Genomic DNA, 23541 nt, shown 5'->3' on the forward strand with positions numbered 1-23541 from the left:
TAATTGGAAATTACATATTTTAGTAGTGGTTGTTAAATACTTGTTAAATAAAATCCATTTGTAATGGATACAGGAAGAGGCCAGATTACAAAAAACCTTGGAAGGTATATTAATTAGTATTCAGTCTGGCTGTGAGTGACTGATTATCTAAAATAATAGTGTAAACAAGTCAGAAGTTTACTGCTTTGTCATGTAAACTGTGTATCTAGGTAGGTGATGGCTTTTGACATACTTCAGACTGAGTTCAGGACTCAGACACCCTTTTTTTTTTTTTTTTTACTGTTCCATGGTCCAAACACAGCTAATAATGAGCACAACACAGGCCTTTAAAATAAAAGTGATTTTATTATAAAATTCTAAAAATGTACTTCCAATGACCATCGTGGAAATACTGCATAAGAAAAAACAGATCTTCATAATCCAGACAATCATAGAGCATGGAATTAGTATTTAGAAGACATTCTTCTTTTCACTTAAGAAGAGTCTTCAGAGCACCACTATTTGAAGGAAAGGTATTTTGCATATCACAGTTCATCTTTGGTCTGCAATTAAGAAACAAAATATTTAGAGCCATCAAGAAGTTCTCCATGAGTAAGACAGCTTACATTTAGTCTATTAATTACTTTCCCCTAAAGACAAAAGAGGCTTCCTTGGTGGCTCAGATCTGCCTGCCAATGCAGGAGATGCGGGCTTGATCCCTGGGTGGGGAAGATGCCCTGGAGGAGGAAATGGCAACCCATTCCAGTATTCTTGCCTGGAAAATCTCATGGACAGAGGAGCCTGGTAGGCTACAGTCCACAGGGTCACAAAGAGTCGGACACGATTTAGCAACTGAGCACACACGCACACAAAGATGAAAGAAGGGATAAACAAAGCCGAGTCATCACTAGAGGACTTTAGGACTTTATTATTTGAATTTTAGGATTCAAATAAAATTTTAGGATTTTATTATATGAAATCATCTAAGGGTAAAGTCTCATTGGTGGGAACTTGAACATCTAAGGGTCTGTATTATGGTAAAGGCTTATGTTCTGAACAGTATCAGTGAATGGCCAGAGTAGACCACGAGGGGTGGGAAAATCAATAAAGCTATCATTCTAGTCGTAAGTTCTACCAATCAGGGGAATCATTTGGCACGCCTGGAAGTCACTTAAGAGATAAAAATAAATTTAAAAAAAGAGGAGTGGTGTAAGGCAGTCACCCAGTTCCATTTGGAGCCAACAGACTCATTCTGATACCAAATCAAACTCCATGTGGGAGCACCTTCCAATTTTGGCCATTTCTGTTTTGAAACTGGTTTTCAGTGATTTTGTGGCCTTGCAGCACTGAGAGGAGTTATCACTGATGCTGTACCACTTCTGAAGGCTGCTGCTGCTGCTAAGCACTTCAGTCATGTCCGACTCTGGGTGACCCCATAGACGGCAGCCCACCAGGCTCCCTCGTCCCTGGGATTCTCCAGGCAAGAACACTGGAGTGGGTTGCCATTTCCTTCTCCAATGCATGAAAGTAAAAAGTCAAAGTGAAGTCGCTCAGTCTTAGCCACCCCATGGACTGCAGCCCATCAGGTTCCTCCATCCATGGTATTTTCCAGGCAAGAGTGCTGGAGTGGGGTGCCATTGCCTTCTCCTCTGAAGGCTAGCTAGGGGCAAATCCAAAACAAAACCAAATGAAGCAAAATAAAACTAATTTCAGCAGGTGCTGGTTTCATGGTGTAAATACTGCAACCAGGTGTATTCCAAACTACCAAAGGTTAACCGCCATGCAGAATTCCAAAATATTTAACAATCAGTGAGCTTGTATGTAAATCCCATGGACTGAGGAGCCTGGAAGGCTGCAGTCCATGGGGTCACTGAGGGTCGGGCACGACTGAGCGACTTCACTTTCACTTTTCACTTTCCTGCATTGGAGAAGGCAATGGCAACCCACTCCAGTGTTCTTGCCTGGAGAATCCCAGGGATGGGGGAGCCTGGTGGGCTGCCCTCTACGGGGCTGCACAGAGTCGGACACGACTGAAGTGACTTAGCAGCAGAGCTTGTATGTGACTTGCCCGGTGGCTCAGCAGTAAAGAATCCACCTGCAATGCAGGAGACAGTGGAGATGCAGGTTTGAACCCTGGATTGGGAAGGTGCCCTGGAGGAGGGCATGGCAACCCACTCCAGTACTCTTGCCTGGAGGATCCCATGGACTGGACCAGCCAAGAGTACTGGAGTGGGTTGCCATTTCCTTCTCCAGGGGATCTTCCCAACCCAAGGATCGAACCCGGGTCTCCCTCATTGCAGGCAGACGCTTTACCATCTGAGCCACCAGGGAAGCCCAGTAACGTAGTGGTATTAACAGAGATCACGTTTAAATGAATAATCTATTAACATGAATAATCATGGTTATATATTTTTCCATCTCTAAACTGGGATGATGAACTTTGTAGAAACTATCTCACAGGGAGATGAGGCTATTAGATGATACATGTGAAAATACTTTGCAAACTGCAAATATTTATTCAAATGCCATGTCATCTGTAATTCTCACAATAAAAAAGGCCTCCCTCCACTTTGCTGGGAGCTCCTACATATCTTCGCTTCACTGCATCTTAGCACCTGTTTTTTTTTTTTTCTTTTCTTTTTTGCCTTTTGTTGGCAACTGTTTTTTCTGCCTCTGCTAGAATGAGTTGCTTAGAGGCTCCGGGAGGAGTTGGAGTAGTTGCTGCCTGACTGAATGAGTAAAGGGGAGAATGAGGACTAGGATCACGGTTAGTTCTTCCTGTAGCATTGGCTAGGAGGTCAGTTCCGGTTACCTTCTTCCTGTGGCACGTGCAAGGAAAGAGGTCATCCTCGGTCTCTGGCTCTACCCTCATCATGCCCTCTCGGATCTGGGGCTCACTCACTTGTAAACTGGCATATTCCTGTACAGGCAACAATACGAAAGCATGTTTTATTTAGCATTTAAGATGCTGAAGCGGAAGGTCCAATACTCTGGCCACCTGATGCAAAAAGCTGACTCACTGCAAAAGACCCTGATGCTGGGAAAGATTGAGGGCAGGAGGAAAAGGGGGTGACAGAGGATGAGATGGTTGGATGGCACCACTGACTCAATGGACGTGAGTTTGAGCAAACTCTGGGAGACAGTGAAGGACAGGGAAGCCTGGCGTGCTGCGTTCACGGGGTTGCGAAGAGTCAGACACAATTCAGTGACTGAACAACAACGTAAGGCACACTTACCAAATTAGATACACTGGAGTTTGCTAGAACTCGGTCTGTTTAATTCACCTGCGCCAAGTTACGAAATGCAAGGCCCTCCTTAAAACCCCACAACAGAGCTTCTGAGAGGTGACTGTCCTATTTCTAACGGTCCACTCCTAACTCTACCCTTCATTTATATGACTCTTTTATGGTATTTATTTTCATCTTCTGCCACGTAGTGAAAATGACTGTGTTCCCATCTTCCCTTAACTGAGAATCTGAGGACAGACTAACCACAGCTGGTACAGCCTCAGTCACGTCTTCATTCATCATGGGCTTCCTTGTCCTAAGTTCTGGGCGAGGTGCTTATGCTCTAGTACATGTGAGTTGAATGAATGAACTCTAATAACCTGTGGCTCTTTAGGAATTCAGATTAGCAAATCCACCCCCCCCCCCCCCCCAGTTCTTTCTATAGTTTACATATCACTCTTTAGGAAAGGTTACAAAGGGGGAGGGGATCAGCAATGACCAACTTTTGTTCTGCAGCAGAGCCTGAGACACTGGGCTCAATATCTAGAATTCTGCCATTCTGAGATTAAAACAATCTAACTTAGATCTAGAACTATTACTGAATTACATGCTTAAGACTGCATTTTTTTTTTAAAAAAAGAACCTTTCAAATTGTGAGATAGGCTTTGACTACAATCCCTAAATGGGTAAGTCCATAAAGGCAAATTGCAAGAAAAGTTACGGTCCATATGGGGTAAGCACAACAGGTCCCAACATAGCTTGCACTGTATAGAGAAAGAGACAGTAACACAGTAGCAGTTTTGTACAAAAAACAAATGAGAATCCTCGCACAATAACTTTCTGGGCTCAGAGACCACTTTTCTAACCACATGCCACACAGTTCTAACATTAACACCTTTCCCTTAAGGTGGTGGCATTCTCCATTAGCTATTCTTTGACATCCTTCATTTTCACTATAATTTAATATTTACCCCTGACTTTCACTTACAGAGGTATATATGTATCTCCTTAATGAAAATACTTTTAGAAATTGTTCAGTGAAACATTACTTGCTACTAACATGAACAATTACAAATATTTCTATTTTCTTAGAAAATACTGACCTGGAAAAGTTTAAAATAATAACAGAATATGTCATCACCCATGAGATTATTTCTTGCAAATTCTTGTCCTGTTTTGGCTATCTTCTTTGCCTATGGGAGCAAGAATAATATCCTTTAATGAAACATATTTGTCCCCATGCAGACATATGCTAAGTGATCTTCCAAGAACATTTTGGTGGGAAAATAGTGGCTACAGTATCTTTGAAGTCTTGTGTGTAAAGGGAACATTTAATAGAGGAAGTGTGTTCAAATCCAAGTGAGATTTTTAAGACTTGATAGTTTAAGAAGTCATATTGGGCCTTCTAGAATGGGCCTCTCTGGGACAGAAAGGGGAGACAAAATGAAGTAACAATGACTTTGCAAAGTCAACGCAAGATGAAGCTTAATGCACTGCCTGAATAAATTTTAGCAATTAGTTTGAAGCTTCTCTCATGCAATCCTTCATTTTAATCCATGGCACAGTTAGTTCTTCCCCTGCCAGGCTGACCATCTTTATCTTCATGTTGCTAGTGGAGGTGAGGCAGTGCTTGGAGCTCAGATCTAACTGAGTGAGACAGCAAAATCGAGGCCAAGGTTTAGGTTTTCGTGTCATGTGCAGAGTGGGCAGTTAATCCAAGCCACTATGCCTGGCTTTAGCCTGAAGAGATCTGTGCTATGCATGGGGAGGTGGCTTCCCACTTACAGGAAAGGGTCTACACGTAAGCATGTTGAATGCTTTCCAGGCACAAGACACGGAAATGACCCCGTGATACCTGGGGGAACAAAGAGACTGACGTTACCTCTTCATCGTGATCTTTTGCCCACTGAAGTTTCTCTAGGAGATCGCTCAGGTTGCTTTTAATTGGAATGTAGTGTTTCCAGGGCTGCAGTTCGTTATAGAAGTGTTCATAGTAGATGGAGTCCTGCTTCAGCACCACACTGTCACCAACCAGCAGATACGGCAGGCGGTAGGCTGCCACGGTGCCATCGACGTTGATCTGATATTTATGCTGCAAACAGCAGGACAGCAGAAGAACCTCCACTGAACTCCCTTTTTCCCACTCTTCTTTATTCTCTTCCTCTTCCCACACATCAAACCTCACCATCCTCAGATACAAACTGGCTAGATTTTGTCCTTGGCCCCTGCCACTTGGGAAGTGCTATTAATTATTTATATGTATACATAACACACAGACCTAGATCTAGGGCCTATTTCGATGTTCCCCCAAATTTCAAGAAAGGGTGCCAAGTCTAACGCTGGAGCAGCCAATAAAATGATACAACTGTTGTCCAAAGCCTGCCAGCGAAGGAAATTAGATTTATTATGACTACTTCCCAGGTGGCAGTCACGGTGAAGAATCCAGCTGCTGATGCAGGAGACGTAAGAGACATGGATTCGATCCCTGGGTTGGGGAGATCTCCTGGAGGAGGAAGTGGTAACCAGCTCCAGTATTCTTGCCTGGAGAATCCGCATAGACAGAGGAGCCTGGTGGGCTACAGCCCACAGGGTCACAGAGTCAGACACAACTGAAGTGACTTCGCATGCATGTGACTGCTTTATCGATGGCATGATAGTACCTACTGAGGGCACATTCTAAACTGTGTTAACCACACCTTTGAAACATCAGGTGGCCACACCCAGGTCTTAAAGAAATTAACAAGCTCTGGGGCAAGAACATCTATGAATCAAACTATTTCTAGCATGGCAGAGGTCAATAAATATTTATCTGTTTATTTAACTGGGTCTTAGTTGAGGCACATGTGATTTTCATGCAGGCTGTCTAGTTGGGGCACACGGGCTTAGTTGCTCCCCAGCATATGGGATCCCAGATCAGGGATCGAAACTGCATCCCCTACCTTGCAAGGCAGACTCTTAACCACTGGACCACCAGGGATGTCCCAGTCAATAGTTTTAAGCTGTACAAATCATAACAGGTACAACAGAAAGAAAGCAAAGGTCTGACAGGACACTCTCAGAGGAGGAATGGCTGCCATCAGCTCTCTTTGGTTATAACCATTTCTTTCCAAAATTTCTGTGACATGCATATGGAAGAAAACCTGATTATTCAGCTAATGGCCATCTTTAAGTCTTCTTGCGCTCCATGCAGTAAGTCGCTTCAGCCACATCTGATTCTTGCGACCCTGTGGACTGTAGCCCACCAGGCTCCTCTGTACAGAGCTCGTCAATCACTGACCTTCCCACCTGCAGGAGATGGCAGACTAGGCTTCAAAACCCCTCGGGGTCTAGAGATCAGGGTGGTATACCTCACTGCTTGAGAAAGGTGACTTGTCAGAAAAAGGATCAACCCTGGGAAAATAGGAACAGCCCACATTCTAGACACGGAGAGTGTAGAATCCCCAGAGTTTTTGAGCAGAACAGCTGGATGGATTCCAAGTCATTTCCCTACAGAAGGGAAGAGACACCTGCTCTATATTCCCTCTTTAGTCTGTTGTGATTCTATGGCTCAGGGGAGAAATATTTATAAAATCACTTACATGTATTTTTTAATAAAAAAAGGGTTTGGAGTGAAATTATGCTTCTCTTGAAGGTCAGTTGGGAGGAAAAATTACCCAGATCCCAAACTCCCTTGGTGCATATTTCATGTCAGGTCTAGATACTGACTCAGGGCTTCCCTGGTGGCTTAGACAGTGAAGAATCCGCCTGCATTGTGGGAGACCCACATTTGATCCCTGGGTCAGGAAGATCTCCTGGAGAAGGGAATGGCAACCCATTCCCATATGCTTGCCTGGAAAATCCCAAGGACAGAGGAGCCTGCAGGCTACGGTCCATGAGATCACAGAGAGTTGGACAGGACTGAGCGACTAACACTTTCACTTTTCTAGGTACTGAGTACAATCCAGGTTGCCTGCTAGGGGTTGGTTAGTCCCTGGTGCCCCATGCCTGGATGTTCCTAAAATTTTGTGCTCACCTCTCATCTTCTGTTGGAGAAGGGAATGGCAACCCACTCTGGTATTCCTGCCTGGAGAATTCTATAAACAGAGGAGCCTGGTGGGCTCCAGTCCATAGGGTTGCAAAGAGTCGGACACCACTGAGCAACGACTATCACTCACTCACTCATCTCCTGTAATTTACCTTGATTTCCCACCCCTCAAATGCAGGTGGGACTTTCCAGGTGGCACTAGTGGTAAAAAACCTGCCTGCCAATGCAGGAGACATAAGAGACATGGGTTTGATCCCTGGGTCGGGAAGATCCCCTGGAGAAGGAAATGGCAACCCACTCCAGTACTCTTGCCTGGAGAATCCTCATGGACAGAGGAGCCTGGTGGGTTACAGTCCATAGGGTCACGAAGAGTCCGACACGACTGAAGTGACCTAGCACGCAAATGCAGGTATTTGGAAAATCGCAAAGCATTGCCTCTGGATGATGTCATACCTTGAAGAAATCGAAAAATGAAATGTGCTTCACGATGGGACCATACAGGTTTTCGTCGTGTTTAAAGAAGAAGAAGTTGGTGAAAGCAGCGTCTATGAGCTCCGGGTGCTTCCTGCTCAGCTTAACCAGCTCCAGTCTCTCTTTCCGGCTGTCTCGCCCTCTCCACACAGCGGTAGAGTTTTTGCTTTCCCAGGGAGGACCCGTGTTGGCCTGCACGGACATCATATCCAGACTGACTCTGGAAGACAGACAGTGCAACAGGTGTTTCCCCCAAACCATCGCCTCGCAAGGGGTGTTGGGAAAAAACTCATCAAGGAAAGAAAACCAAGACTCTGGGTTGTCTGCGACCCATCTCTCACCGGCCCATGGTTTCTAAGACAGAGTCTGTCAAGTCATAGGTGGGCATCACAATATCCTTGGAGTCTGTGGAGCCACACCAAGAAAAGATTGGATGGATGTGGGGACTGGATTTCTTTTTTTCCAAAGGCCAGTCTCCCAAATTAACAAAAAACTCCACATCAGGCATCTTCACCTAGGACAAAGAAGCCAAAGTGTTAAAATGATGGTATCATTTTTCGTATCAGCCATTTCACTATCACTGTCCAAACCCCAATGCAGTTGTCATTGTTTAGCAGCTCAGTGACGTCTGACTCTTTAGCGACCCCATGGACTATAGTCCGCCAGGCTCCTCTGTCCACAGAATTCTTCATGGCAAGAATATTGGAGTGGGTTGCCACTTCCTTCTCTGGGGTATCTTCCCAACCCAGGGATTGAACCCAGGTCTCCTGCACTGTGGGCAGATTCTTTACCACTGTGCCAGCTGGGAAGACTATGATATAAAACCTGGATTTAAATTGTCCATTATACACAAGAGAAAAGAAATACTTACTTTTCTAGTCAAAGAAAGTAGTATGGCATCCATGAAAATTCTAAAACCTACATGTTCACCGTGAGTCTTGATATAAACCTGGAAGACAATTCCATGTTTATTCTGTTAGTCTAAAAGTACGCTTTGGCTTCACTGAGAGCAAGCTTATCACAATGATCGGCAGGATATTTTTAAATGAAACTAGGTAGCTAGTTGTAGCCACATGGCCAAAACAAAAATAAATAACCAAGACAAACAAGCAACTGCACCTTGTTATCCTTCAAGGTATAATGACACAAGCTCTGTCTTTGTCCAAATCTTTTTGGGATTTCCGTTGCAATCTTTTCCGGGTCAACGGTAGGGAAATGCACCAGATCTCTGTGAATCTGAGCAAAGGTTTCTGGGCAGTTCATCTCCCGCAGCCAGGCTGCACTGTCTTCCAAGGGACAGTCACAGCTCTCGTGGTACACCGGTCCTGATGACACACGGAGCAAAGGGTACAGGCACAATCTCAGCGTGTGAAACGTGTAACAGATATTTGTAGCATGACTTCAGATCCTGCCTAGTTAGATGGGGTGGGCAATTTGATGGAAAACCTATTTTAAAAAGAGAAACCTTTCTATTACACTGAGGTATCGTGAGTACATCTGTTCTGACGGCTCTTTACAGTTGGGTCTTAAGATCTTTTCACAGTAAAGTCCACTTGGCATGACTTCAAAAGAAAGCTAATGGTACTACATTTTGCTTTAAGTGGCTTCCACAGTCCCTCCATTACTCTCTCTTTTTTTTTTTTTATACATGGCATGTAGGGTCTTAGTTGCCCAACCAGGGATGGACCCCATGTGAGTCTTAACCACTGGATGGCCAGGTAAGTCCCCATAGTCCATTATTCTTTTTTTTTTAATTAAATTTTATTGGAGTATAGTTGCTTTACAATATTGTATTAGTTTCTGTTGCACCGCAAAGCATTACTCTTTATGTTTTGTGTACTTAAGAATAACCAAGCATTGGTAAAAGGATATCAGAGGCATATCCCTGTTTTAATGAAAGACAAAAGTGATAAGAAATTAATTTTGTTATCACTGGCCTGTTATACAAACCAGTTCTTAAAATGTCTAAGATACTTTTCTCAATGGGTAAATCATCCTAAGGATCAATACAAGTGGGAATTTCCTGATGGTCCAGTGGTTAGGATTCTGTGCTTCTGATGCTGGAGCCTGGGTTCGATCCCTGGTGGGGAAACTAAGATACTGCAAGCCTTGACATTGACATTGAAGTTGCTCAGTCGTGTCCGACTCTTTGAGACCCCATGGACTGTAGCCTACCAGGCTCCTCCGTCCATGGAATTTTCCAGGCAAGAGTGCTGGAGTGGATTGCTATTTCCTTCTCCAGGAGATCTTCCCGATGCAGGGATCGAACCCGGGTCTCCTGCGTTGTAGGTAGACGCTTTACCGTCTGAGCCGCCAGGGAAGTCCAAAAAAAAAAAAAAAAAAGCCTTGAGGTGAGGCCAAAATAAACAATACAAGTAAATAAAGCACCCCTACTATGGTTAGTAGGTTTTTAAGGATAATATAAAGAAGCAAAGTAATCCTCAAAACACCCATTTCACTAATACTATAATGAATTAATTACATGTAGAAATAATACATAACATAGAATCTGAATTGAGATTTCACTGTCATTTATTTCTATAATTCTCAGATTGTCACTTGACCCAGGCAGGAGGAGACAATGGGACATCTTTTTAAGGTTTCACAGCTTATATGGTACCATGTGGTTTTAGTGGAGTGAGGGGAAGGAACCTAGACACTTTCTAGAAAAACGTTTGCCTTTCTTGGAGCAGTGGGTCAAGAAAGATTTGTGTGTCTGTATTCTCCTTGCTTCTCTAATATCTTAGGATATATGTCTGCTGAGATGGAATGATATGGCTTTAGGGAAGAAAGCTGTACGCTTATTCCATATAAGAAAACATTGGAGAATTTCTCTGGAAAAATAGCACTGAAACAAAACCAAAAAAGCTACAGTCAACTTTCACTGTTTCTATCAAGCCCTTTCTTCCTGAAGTGATTGACCAAATTTCAGTGACACTCATCAGCTACTTAAGTGATATGTCTCTAACTAAGAAAGTGCCATCTAGGACCATAGATAGATAGATAGATAGATAGATAGATAGATAGCTTGACTGTTCTTGCTAATGTTGCATCTTCCGGAAGCAAATTCTCTATTACTAGAACTTAATACTATTAAGTTCATATTAAAGAACATATTAAGTTCTTTCCTCTTTAGTGAATTATAATTTCCATTCAAATCCTGCATTTCTTTTTTCTACCAGGATTCTCAACTTAGCTTTCAACTTCAGTCCATAGGGTCACTAAGAGTCTGACCTGATTTAGCAACTGAAACACAATAACAAAATTTTTTTTCTTCCAGTGAAAAATATCAGGCTAACCTGCTTTTACTGACTGAATGACAGGTAATATTGTATTCAAACACTGTTGTTTTGAAATTATATTCCACATTACCTTTTAAAATATATGGAGATTTGGCCACATGTTGACCTTGGAATTTGACTTCTATCTTCAGGTTTTTGTAGCTGGCGTACATTCTGTATCTTACTATGTAGGACCCATCTTTTCGGTCTAAAACCTGGACCCCAACTCTAGTAAATTGCTCATCTGGGGCTGAGACTTTAATCTGGAACACTTTTTCACCCGGAGAAGATGTGAATCTGTGATGGGAAGAACAGTGAAACATAAAGCTTATTTTAAGAAACAAACGTACAAAGACTATGGTCTCCAGTCTGTGAACCTGACTGTTCTCTATATCCTCCCCCTAATATGTGCTTGTTTCCTTTTCCTTATGCTTTCAGTACCAAAATGAATAGGATGGATCGGAGATTAAAAAAAAAAAAAAGAAGAAGAGGATGACAATGGTCAAGATAAGTTAAAACAGTTTCATTAGAAAATTACAAGGAGGTATTTTAAGACTACTAATCTCTGTAAACATAGAACATCCTTATGCATTTCATATATAAAAATAGTCCTATTAACCTACTATTTATTTCGTGTCCATCACATCTGGAAATCTGTGATCAAATGATGCCTCTAATGGTTTTCTGAAACATCGCTCTCAATGATTCTTTAAAAAAAAAATCACTATTATAAGTCATACTCAGCCATGGAAAAAGCTAGTAGTTAGCATATTATCCAAGTGATGTTGTATAAAAGGTTTTTTATACAAAAGGGCATGCTCTTGGTGTTAAGATTAAGATGGTACTTAGTTTCCCAACCATACTATTTATATAACCAAGTGACAAAATTTATAAGCTTCCTTTTCTTTGGAAAACTTCTTATTCCCAAGATTTTTTTGCCAACAAAATATACACAGACAGCTTCAATATAAAAAGACAATCATGTCAGAGGTATGTGAATTCTACAAATAAGTTTCAAGTACAAGTGGAATAGTTGAATGCAGTAGGATGAAATAAAGTTGTAACAAACACATAGGAGATTCATATTTTGATACTTTCTGCCTCAACCATAAAGTTATGAATCCTGTTGTATTTTTCATTTTGAGTTTCAAAACACACTTATGTGCAGAGGTCTACCTGAAAACACAGTAGCACCGGAAAAAGGTGAAGCCAACTAGTTTCTAACAGCTGAGTTCAAATTCCTTATAACAGTTTATGCAAAAATTAGAAAAGAGTTCCGTGTGCTAGGTTTTCATTAGTTATCTCTTTTATACCTACTGCTATTGGGATTGACTGTATCTATGTCAACCCCCATCTATGTAGTGCTCTGTGGTGACCCAAATGGGAAGGAAATCCAAAATAGAGGGGATATACGTATATGTATAGCTGATTCATTTTGCTGTACTAGCAGAAACACACAACATCGTAAAGCAGCTATACTCCAATAAAAATTAATAAAAAAGAATGTATAGGGGCTGGTGCACGGGGATGACCCAGAGAGATATTATGGGGAGGGAGGTGGGAGGGGGGTTCATGTTTGGGAACGCATGTACACCCGTGGTGGATTCATGTCAATGTATGGCAAAACCAATACAGTATTGTAAAGTAAAATAAAGTAAAAAAAAAAAAAAAGAATGTATAGATCTGACTGAACCACTTTGTTATACAGCAGAAATGAACACATTGTAAATCTACTATACTTCCATAAAATAAATAATAAATTAATTTAAATAGAAAAAAATTTAGAATAGCTTAAGCAAAGTACAGGGGTTTGTTTGCTCAGCACTCATGTAGGACTCCCCTTCAAAAGGGCCAGAAGAGCTAATTGGAAACGATTTCTAAAGCTACAGAGAAAAATTGAGTAGGAGGGGGATAAACTTCCAAGGAGATGTGAATAGCCCCCAAGTGTCCTGAATTTTAAACTGCTGTGGAGAAACGAGTTCTGGGAGGACAGAACGCGAGGAGAGAAGCAGAAAGCTTGAACTGCCTTCCCAAATCGTCATGGAGCCACTGCGGACTTACTTCTCGCCAGATGTGTCCACCGCCTGAATGTAGAAATAGCGCGCGGGAAGGACCACGGCTGCCTTGAGTCCGGGACCCCATACTTCGCTCTTCTCGGGGCTCAGTCGCCTCTCTCCGCCGCTCTCGGCCAGCGCTGGAACGGTCCCCAGAAAGAACCAGTAAAGTAGCAAAATGCTAAACATTTACAAGCTGGACTCAAGATGATCCACGGATAAATGAAGTGGAAGAGGTGGACGCAGCCAGCCGCGGCTCGGGCGGGGGCGCGTCGGCCGATCGCAACAGCAGGCGAGATTCCCGGAGGGGGTCTCTGGCTGTGCTGTTCGCCCGCGGGGGTCTCCCCTAGAAGGTCACAACCGGGGTGCAGGCTTGTCCAGCTGAAGGATGCCAGCAGTTCTGCTGAAACGGACAAGAAGCACGCCGCTCCTCTTTCTTGGGACAATGACAAACCCGCGTTGCTTCTGTAACTGTAGCATCATTGGGGGCGAGCCCGTCTCAGGTTCCAGCCCAAGGTGCAGGGCGAGGGGATTGGCCCGCGCGTCGGCCGGGGCTCAGTAAGGCCTCCTCCGAGTGGATGGCCGAGTGGACACGCGTCCTGGCTCCGGAGCTTCCTGGGACGTGTAGTTCGCGGCTGGGCTAGCGGAAATCCTGCCAGTTTTTTTTTTTTTTAACCTTCTCTCCCTCGTTTATTTACTTTGCAGTAGCCGCTTTCAGGGGACAGATAAACAGTAGATGCCCAATAAAGAGGCACGCGCCTCTTGGAGGAGCAGCTAAGATTAAAAAACAAAAACAAAAGCTGCCACCATATCCTCCGCACGTGCAGAGGACAGGTGTAAAACAAGATGAAAGGAAGGTGTTGCCCATGACATCGGAATCGGTCGCCCGGCACGGCCGTCTGGGCGCTGGCCCCACGCGCTCCGATGGGACGCGAGACGCCGGCCCCAGGCTAACCCGAGGCGCATCGCGGGCGGCGCGCTGGAAGCTGTGATCCCGGACCGGGGCTGGGCTCCGCCGCGCCCGCCGCGGCCCGACTCCACCGGACAGGCCAGAGGTACCTCCGGCGGTGGGCGGGGGTCGAGGTGGCCGCCGACGACCTTGCGCCTTGCTCGCTGGGCCCGAGGCGGGGGGCAACTGAGCGCCCCTGGGCCGGGCCTGCTGCCTCGCAGTTGCTCTCCGCGGGGCCCGGTGGTCATCCGAGTGGACGCCCCTGCATGGGGACCGGTCCTCCCGGGAAGGAGTGGGCGAAGACTTGGGCCGCAGGGTGGAGGGTAAGCGTCCGAGAGAGAAAGGACACGTCTTCTCGGGAACAAAGCCCGGTTTGGAGGGGCGGCGGGGACACCGATGGCCCCCCGGCCGGCGCGGCGCGAACCTCCGCGCCACGCTTGGCTGGGCCCGGGCCGGGAGAGCGCGGTGGCGGGGCCCCCACCGTGCACGGCCCGCGCGGTCGCCGGAGGGGTCCGGGCCAGCTCCGACCTCGTACCGGGAGCTTCCTCCTCTCCCTCTTCCGCCCTTCTCTCGGCCTTGTCGGCTGCCCCACAAACTCTGATGAGCCGGTGGCCCCGCCAGCCAAAGCCGGGGCCCGGGCAGGGGTCAAGGCGAGGGTTTTCTGTACTGTTTTCTTCGGGGGACAGTTAACATTAGTAATCATATCAACTTGTGCATTCAGAAACGCCAATCCGGGGCTTTCTCTTAGCCCGGGGACGGGACTGCCTTGCGCCCCACCCGCTTCGCGACCCGGGCCCCCGCGCGGGCTGGAGGCCGACGGCGCGCGGGTGAAGGGCGGGAGGAGGGCGCGGAGGCCCCGCTGCCGGGCCCGGGGGCGCGCGGCGCCTGGGGATGCGCGGGGATGTCCGGCGGCGCGGGCTGGGGTTGCCCCGCTCTATTTCCTGCGGGCGGGCGCCGCCTCTGTCTCCGCTGGCGCCGGCTGCAAGCGGCAGGCCTGAGCCACTGTCGTCTTCATCCCGGGGGCCTCCGAGCCCGCCGGCGCCGCCAGCTTCGCAGAGAAGGGCGGTGGGGCCTCCGATTGCCTGCCCAGGAGCCGGGGCTCGCCGCTGGCTGGAGCGCGCGGAGAACCCCCCTACCCGGCCCCACCCCCCGCCGCCCGGCATCCTTCGGAGGCCGGCGCCCGTGCCTGTGCAGGGGCTCAGATCCGAGCGAGGAAGGGGCCTGAAGGGCGCGCGGAGGGGGCTGGCAGGGGGCGGAGGGGGAGACGGAGATCTGACCCCCTGGGCTTAGCGCGTCTGGCCCCCCGGCGTCTATTTCATTCCATCTTGTTAAGTCCTTCGCTGCCCTTGGTCTCAGCGACCTTGGGCAGAATATATAGACCACAATAGTGGTCCTACGTGGAAGCCTTTACTGGAAGACTTTTAAAGATACTTCGTTCTCTAAGCAAACCTGGTGCTTAAAAACAAGGATTTAAAATACAACCAGAAAAGAGCGTAACTGAGGCCATGAATAGTGTATTTCCAAATGTTTATTTTACCTAGCAGTTCCTTCCAGTGACAAAAATCTTTCCTCCAGCGGTGCATTTGAAGCTGGCCATTTGATGAGGTTTTTTCTACACGGAGCTAAAGAGTACTTTTGTTGCTTCTCATAGGATTTTATGAATAAATCATTAAGTCCTGAAGCTTAGGCCCTGCAATCAGTCTTACTAGTAAATCATCATAGAGCATGGCCTCCTTTACTGGATGAGGGAACCTCAGTTCTCACCGATGAGAGCCTGGGAGGAGGAGTCCCTTTGCCTAGAACTCCAGGTCCTGGTTGCCAAGGCCACTCCTGGTAAGCCCTCCTGGAATCTGGGCTCCTAATCTCCGGCTTTATTTTTTTGGGCTCCAAAATCACTGCAGATGGTGACTGCAGCCATGAAATTAAAAGACGCTTACTCCTTGGAAGAAAAGTTATGACCAACCTAGATAGCAGATTCAAAAGCAGAGACATTACTTTGCCGACTAAGGTCCGTCTAGTCAAGGCTATGGTTTTTCCAGTAGTCATGTATGGATGTGAGAGTTGGACTGTGAAGAAGGCTGAGCGCCGAAGAATTGATGCTTTTGAACTGTGGTGTTGGAGAAGACTCTTGAGAGTCCCTTGGACTGCAAGGAGATCAGCCCTGGGATTTCTTTGGAAGGAATGATGCTAAAGCTGAAGCTCCAGTACTTTGGCCACCTCATGCAAAGAGTTGACTCATTGGAAAAGACTCTGATGCTGGGAGGGATTGGGGGCAGGAGGAGAAGGGGACGATAGAGGATGAGATGGCTGGATGGCATCACTGACTTGATAGATGTGAATCTGAGTGCACTCCGGGAGTTGGTGATGGACAGGGAGGCCTGGCGTGCTGCGATTCATGGGGTCGCAAAGAGTCGGACACGACTGAGCGACTGAACTGAACTGAATCCCGGGCTTATGATAATGTCTAGGATGCTGCAGGGGCTTAAATATATATCTATTAATGAGACTTTTACAAATCACCCTGGGGATAGAGTAGTCAGGAAAACCAGATTTGCAGGAGACAGACATTCATCATATAAACAAACACACGATCTAGAATTGCACCCTGGTAAGACCTGTGAAGTCTCAGGGTACAAATCTGCCTGCCAGCGCAGGAGACTCTTGTTCCATCCCTGGGTGGGGAAGATCCCCTAGAGAAGGAAATGGCCACCCACTCCAGTATTCTGGCCTGGAAAATACCATGGACAGAGGAACCTCATGGGCTACAGTCCAAGGGGTGGCAATTTAGCAACTAAACAACAAAAGACCTGTGAAGGGGAGGCACTGAGCTTGTACACAGTCACCTGGTCTCATTGAAGGAAGGAAGCATCTGGCAGAAAGTGACATTTGACTGACATCCAGATGTGGCCTTCCCAGGTGGCTCTAGTGGTGAAGCACCCACCTGCTAATGCAGAGGACGTAAGAGACTCAGGTTCTGTCCCTGGCTTGGGAAGATCCCCTGGAGTAGGAAAGGGCAACCCACTCCAGTATTGCCTGAAGAACCCATGGATGGAGGAGCCTGCAGGGCTACAGTCCATGGGGTCACAAAGCGGTGGATACCACTGAAGCAACTTAGCACCTAGCACACGGAGGATAAGGGGAATTAAGTAAATAAAGGAGAAAAGGGAGGAGATAGCATTCAGAGAAGGGAAACATGGTCCACAGGCAGACGAGAGTGAGGTGGAGGTAAAGAGAGAGAGAGAGCCAGTTTGGCTCTTTGTTTTCATAGCAGAGGGTTTTAGGCAGGGGAGTTACATGATCACATATGTGTACACGATTTACTTTCCATTATCTGTGCACAGGTCAGGTTAGAAATGTCAGTGCATGGGATTGGGCAGGGACCTAGGAGCAGAAATAAATGGTTTATAAGAATAAGGGCAAAAGAAGATGTGATGATATCATGAGAGGTGAAGGCCATTCAGTGGAGGGACAGCCTGCCCCTCTGTACCTAGGCATTTCCTGAGGCTGTGATTACAATCTAATATATTAATTGACCTCCATCATGAGTCTATAATGAGTAATAATTTGTGTTTAGTTCATGTCTAAGAAACTCCGAGGATGCAATAACACCAGCACCCTGGGCTTTATGGAGCTGTCGCTGTCATGAGGAGAAGAGACACCGGTCAGACAGAGAAGCCAGGTGGGCTGAAGTTCGTGGGGTCCCAAAGAGTCAGACATGACTGAGTGACTAAGCATGCAAGCACAGGTAAATAACGAGGAAATCAACAGCAGCAGGGTTGTGGTCATGGGGTTTGGATAATCTTCCTCTTTGGTGTGAAATCTTTTGGTAGTTTGCAACATTTTTCTCTAATTTAGTTTACTTAGGTGATAAAATTTATAAATATGACAACTTTTCACAGAGAAATTTCTTTCTTTTTTTAAAAAAATATATTTATTTGGCTCTTCTGAGTCTTAGTTGTGGCATGTGGGATCTAGTTCCCTGGCCAGGGATTGAACCTGAAACCTGGGCCTCCTGCCTTGGTAGTGTGGAGTCTTACACTAGGCCACCAGGGAGGTCCCTCAAAGAGAAATTTCCATCAATAGTGATTCAGGTGAGAAAGTGTTCATACCACTCCCAAGTTTTACTCTTGGCTTGGTTGACAATCATTAGAAAAACATGTCCTTTTGTTGATGATCTTTGTTGTTGTTGTTGGGTTTTTTTTTTTTTGGTGAAAGTGCAACTAAAAAGATAATTCTTGTCAGTGACCATTATTTAAAAGCAAACAAACTCCAAACAAAACAAACCAGATTGTTACACTTTTATTAATCATGTGTTACATTCTTTCTGGTCTATAGGTTCCAGGAAGCTCAGCTCTACATTTTATACACAAATGCAGCGATTTTCCTTTCTCTATGTTTCTTGTTTTTAAATAAATTTATATTAGAGTATGGTTGCTTTACAATGCTGTGTTAGTTTCTAATGTACAGCAAAGTGAATCACCCATACATAAACATATGTGCTCAGTCTTGTCCAACTCTTTGTGACCCCATGGACTGTAGCACCCCAGGATCCTCTGCCTGTGGAATTTATTTACCAGGCAAGAATATTGGAGGGGGATGCCGATTCCTATACCAGGAGGTCTTCCTGACCCAGGGATCAAACCCAAGTTTCTTGTGTCTCCTGCATTGGCAGGTGGATTCTTTACCGCTAGCACCCACCTGGAAAGCCTATCAGTTCAGTTCAGTCACTCAGTCGTGTCCGACGCTTTGTGACCCCATGAATCCCAGCACAGCAGGCCTCCCTGTCCACCACCAACTCCTGGGGTTTACCCAAACTCATGTCCATCGAGTCAGTGATGCCATCCAGCCATCTCATCCTCTCTCGTCCCCTTCTCCTCCTGCCCCCAATCCCTCCCAGCATCAGGGTCTTTTCCAATGAGTTAACTCTTCGCATGAAGTGGCTAAAGTATTGTAATTTCAGCTTCAGCATCAGTCCTTCCAATGAACACCCAGGACTGATCTCCTTTAGGATGGACTTGCTGGATCTCCTTGCAGTCCAAGGGACTCTCAAGAGTCTTCTCCAACACCACAGTTCAAAAGCATCAATTCTTCAGTGCTCAGCTTTTTTTATAGTCCAACTCTCACATCCATACATGACCCCTTGAAAAACCATAGCCTTGACTAGATGGACCTTTGTTGGCAAAGTAATGTCTCTGCTTTTTAATATGCTATCTAGGTCGGTCATAACTTTCCTTCGAAGGAGTAAGCATCATGGGAAGCCCATACATAGACATAAATGCCCTCCCTTTTAGATTTCATTCCCATTCATTCTGATGTTTCTGATAAGAATATTCTCCTCTTCTGTTGCTGTTCAGCCGCTGTCCTGTCTGACTTTTTGTGGCCTCATGAACTGCAGCATGCATATATATTCTCTTATATATGTTCCAGATTAGCTTTGTTCAGACATCCCCACCTTGCTGCACAGAGAGCTGGTCCCAAAGGCAAAACTCCATTTAATCTGAGGAAGGAAGCTCTGTCTAGTTCAGTTCAGTTCAGTTCAGTTCAGTCTCTCAGTCGTGTCCGACTCTTTGCGACCCCATGAATCGCAGCATGCCAGGCCTCCCTGTTCATCACCATCTCCCGGAGTTCACCCAGACTCATGTCCATCGAGTCTGTGATGCCATCCAGCCATCTCATCCTCAGTCATCCCCTTCTCTTCCTGCCCCCAATCCCTCCCAGTATCAGACAGATTCTTTTCCAATGAGTCAACTCTTCACATGAGGTGGCCAAAGTACTGGAGCTTCAGCTTTAGCATCATTCCTTCCAAAGAAATCCCAGGGCTGATCTCCTTCAGAATGGACTGGTTGGATCTCCTTGCAGTCCAAGGGACTCTCACGAGTCTTCTCCAACACTACAGTTCAAAAGCATCAGTTCTTTGGTGCTTATCCTTCTTCACAGTCCAACTCTCTCATCCATACATGACCACAGGAAAAACCATAGCCTTGACTAGACGGACCTTAGTCAGCAAAATAATGACTCTGCTTTTGAATATGCTATCTAGGTTGGTCATAACTTTTCTTCCAAGGAGTAAGCGTCTTTTCATTTCATGGCTGCAGTCACCATCTGCAGTAATTTTGGAGCCCCGAAAAATAAAGTCTGACACTGTTTCCACTGTTTCCCCATCTATTTCCCATGAAGTGATGGGACTGGATGCCATGATCTTCGTTTTCTGAATGTTGAGCTTTAAGAGCTTTAAGAGCTCTCCTCTTTCACTTTCATCAAGAGGCTTTTTAGCTCCTCTTCACTTTCTGCCATAAGGATGGTGTCATCTGCATATCTGAGGTTATTGATATTTCTCCCAGCAATCTTGATTCCAGCTTGTGTTTCTTCCAGTCCAGCGTTTCTCATGATGTACTCTGCATAGAAGTTAAATAAGCAGGGTGACAATATACAGCCTTGACGTACTCCTTTTCCGATTTGGAACCAGTCTGTTGTTCCATGTCCAGTTCTAACTGTTGCTTCCTGACCTGCATACAGATTTCTCAAGAGGCAGGTCAGGTGGTCTGGTATTCCCATCTCTTTCAGAATTTTCCACAGTTTATCGTGATCCACACAGTCAAAGGCTTTGGCATAGTCAATAAAGCAGCAATAGATGTTTTTCTGGAACTCTCTTGCTTTTTCCATGATCCAGCGGATGTTGGCAATTTGATCTCTGGTTCCTCTGCCTTTTCTAAAACCAGCTTCAACATCAGGGAGTTCATGGTTCACGTATTGCTGAAGCCTGGCTTGGAGAATTTTGAGCATGACTTTACTAGCATGTGAGATGAGTGCAATTGTGCGGTAGTTTGAGCATTCTTTGGCATTGCCTTTCTTTGGAATTGGAATGAAAACCGCCCTTTTCCAGTCCTGTGGCCACTGCTGAGTTTTCCAAATTTGCTGGCATATTGAGTGCAGTACTTTCACAGCATCATCTTTCAGGATTTGAAACAGCTCCACTGGAATTCCATCACCCCCTTTGCTTTCTTCATAGTGATGCTTTGTAAGGCCCACTTGACTTCACATTCCAGGATGTCTGGGTCTAGATGAGTGATCACACCATCATGACTATCTGGGTCGTGAAGATCTTTTTTATACAGTTCTTCCGTGTATTCTTGCCACCTCTTCTTAATATCTTCTGCTTCTGTTAGGTCCAGACCATTTCTGTCCTTTATGGAGCCCATCTTTGCATGAAATGTTCCCTTGGTATCTCTAATTTTCTTGAAGCTCTGTCTAAGCAGAAGCTAAGTCTGAGATGAAGAGATAACAGGACAGGGCCTGGAACATTTCTGTCTATCCTGACCCACCCGGCCAGCCCCCTAAACCTTTGTTTACTGCCCCTCGCCATGGCCCCATGCTCTGTTTCATGTCCCACCGTCCTGGAACCCACCCACACAAGCCCAACCCAGAAATTAGACCTCCCTCTATTCCCCACTGTGGCTTTTAGTGAAACACAGGAGAATAACAGAAAAGAAGTAGGAAATACTTTGCTCGCAGGGAGCTATATTCCATATCTTGTGATGAACCATGCTGGAAAAGGATATGAAAAAGGATATATGTGTGTGTGTGTGTGTGTGTGTGTGTACACGTATATGTGTATATATATGTGTGTGTGAGCATAGCTAAGTCACTATTCTGTACAGCAGAAATTAATGCAACTTTGTAGATCAACTGTACTTCAACAAAATTTTTTAAAAAAGAAAATGCTTTGCTAGGGCATCTGCTAAGAGAGTAGCTTAGGGTTTGGCCTGTACAACCTCAGATACACAGAGCTTCTTCTCTCTTTTTTTTCCATCAATTTTACTTATTTATTTTATTTTTGACTGCACTGGGTCTTTATTGCTGCATGAGCTTTTCTCTAGTTGTGGAGAGTGGGGGTGTTCTCTAGTTGTGGTGCATGGTCTGCTCGTTGCGGTGGCACCTCTTGTTGGGGGGCAAGGGCTCTCAGCCTGCAGGCTCGGTAGCTGTGGCTCGCAGGCTCTAGAGCGCAGGCTCAGTTGCTGTGGCTCGCGGGCTCTAGAGCGCAGGCTCGGTAGCTGTGGCTCGCGGGCTCTAGAGCGCAGGCTCGGTAGCTGTGGCTCGCGGGCTCTAGAGCGCAGGCTCGGTAGCTGTGGCTCGCGGGCTCTAGAGCGCAGGCTCGGTAGCTGTGGCTCGCGGGCTCTAGAGCGCAGGCTCGGTAGCTGTGGCTCGCGGGCTCTAGAGCGCAGGCTCGGTAGCTGTGGCTCGCGGGCTCTAGAGCGCAGGCTCGGTAGCTGTGGCTCGCGGGCTCTAGAGCGCAGGCTCGGTTGCTGTGGCTCGCGGGCTCTAGAGCGCAGGCTCGGTAGCTGTGGCTCGCGGGCTCTAGAGCGCAGGCTCGGTAGCTGTGGCTCGCGGGCTCTAGAGCGCAGGCTCGGTAGCTGTGGCTCGCGGGCTCTAGAGCGCAGGCTCGGTAGCTGTGGCTCGCGGGCTCTAGAGCGCAGGCTCGGTAGCTGTGGCTCGCGGGCTCTAGAGCGCAGGCTCGGTAGCTGTGGCTCGCCGGCTCTAGAGCGCAGGCTCAGTAGCTGTGGCTTGTGGGCTCAGCCTGCGGGCTTCAGCAGCTGTGGCTCGCGGGCTCTAGAGTACAGGCTCAGTACTTGTGGCCCACGGGCTTAGTTGCTCCCAGGCCTGTGGGATCTCTCTGGTTCAGAGATCGGTGTCTCCTGCCGGCAGCTTCTTTACCGTTGAGCCACGAGAGAAGCCCTACCCAGAGCTTCTTTTTGAATCTTCGTCCATCATCACATCAGGAGAAGAAGAAGAAAAAACCGTCAAGGCGTCCTGTCAAGAGATCCGCTGCTCCTAGGATTTCTTGACCAAAAAGCAAAAAAACCGTGGAGGTTCCGCCTTTGGCAATGAAGCTCCCGCCAAACCAGCCCTCCTGCAAATAACTGAACTCTGCATAAAGTACTAAAAAAAAAAAAAATCACTGTCCGAAAGGTATGACTAGGGAGGAAGCATTCCTTCAAAAGAAAGAAAATAAAATCTTCCCTGGGATATGTGGGGGCTTTCCTGGTGGCTCAGACAGTAAAGAGTCTGCCTGCAATGCAGGAGACCTGGGTTCTATCCCTGGGTTGGGAAGATCCAGTGGAGGAGGGCATGGCAACCCACTCCAGTATTCTGGCCTGCAGAATCCCATAGACAGAGGAGCCTGGTGGGCTACGGTCCATGGGGTTGCAAAGAGTTGGACAGGACTGACCGACTAAGCACAGCACACAGGATGTGTGGGGTCCTCTTTGTGTGGTGCTCTGTTCCATAAATTCCACAAAGGACATGCAGTAGCTGTGCCGGTTTCTCCTCACAGACTCCAGGGCTCTTGTGGGAACCATCTTCTATGATTGCTTATCGCTTCCGTTGTTCAGTTGCTCAGTCCTGTCTGGTTCTTTGTGACTCCATGGACTGCAGCACTCAAGCCTTCCCTGTCCTTCACTATCTCCCAGTTCAGTTCAGTTGCTCAGTCGTGTCCGACTCTGTGACCCCGTGAATCGCAGCACGCCAAGCTTCCCTGTTCATCACCATCTCCTGGAGT

At 46.5% G+C, this 23541-nt stretch overlaps 2 protein-coding genes across 25 annotated transcripts in view; one reads left to right on the top strand and one right to left on the bottom strand.

The window, feature by feature from the left end:
• Positions 1–325: 325 nt before the first annotated feature.
• On the bottom strand, positions 326–14577 carry POGLUT2 (protein O-glucosyltransferase 2). Its single transcript, XM_069602427.1, has 10 exons — positions 13044–14577; positions 11074–11279; positions 8821–9026; positions 8573–8650; positions 8043–8215; positions 7684–7921; positions 5089–5298; positions 4310–4399; positions 2792–2899; positions 326–542 (listed from the first exon to the last, which is right to left on the bottom strand). The coding sequence occupies exons 1-10, from the start codon at positions 13223–13225 to the stop codon at positions 525–527; spliced, it is 1509 nt and encodes a 502-aa protein (XP_069458528.1). The 5' UTR covers positions 13226–14577; the 3' UTR covers positions 326–524.
• The window catches only part of BIVM (basic, immunoglobulin-like variable motif containing), a 32543-nt gene continuing 22626 nt past the window's right edge, over positions 13625–23541 (top strand). For 11 of the 24 annotated variants that reach the window (XR_011259610.1, XR_011259611.1, XR_011259612.1 and 8 more), the window contains exon 1: positions 13644–14091. Coding sequence is in view for 3 of the 24 variants with exons in the window: in XM_069602417.1 (XP_069458518.1) it covers positions 17719–17730 (12 nt within the window). In the remaining 21 variants the exon portion in view is untranslated. Of the gene's footprint in view, positions 14092–17559; positions 17731–23541 lie in introns of all 24 variants that reach the window. The other 13 variants (XR_011259604.1, XR_011259605.1, XR_011259606.1 and 10 more) reach the window with 5 other exon arrangements.

The sequence above is a fragment of the Ovis canadensis genome, chromosome 10 (assembly GCF_042477335.2).
Source record: "Ovis canadensis isolate MfBH-ARS-UI-01 breed Bighorn chromosome 10, ARS-UI_OviCan_v2, whole genome shotgun sequence".
Classification (NCBI taxonomy): Eukaryota; Metazoa; Chordata; class Mammalia; order Artiodactyla; family Bovidae; genus Ovis; species Ovis canadensis.

Coding starts and splice junctions, on each gene's coding strand:
- POGLUT2 (XM_069602427.1), bottom strand. CDS start 13,225: ATGTTTAGCATTTTGCTACTTTACTGGTTCTTTCTGGGGACCGTTCCA. Junction 11,280..13,043: donor GTGGACACATCTGGCGAGAA/GTAAGTCCGCAG, acceptor TTCCCATCACAG/ATTCACATCTTCTCCGGGTG. Junction 9,027..11,073: donor ATCTCCATATATTTTAAAAG/GTAATGTGGAAT, acceptor GTGTGTCATCAG/GACCGGTGTACCACGAGAGC.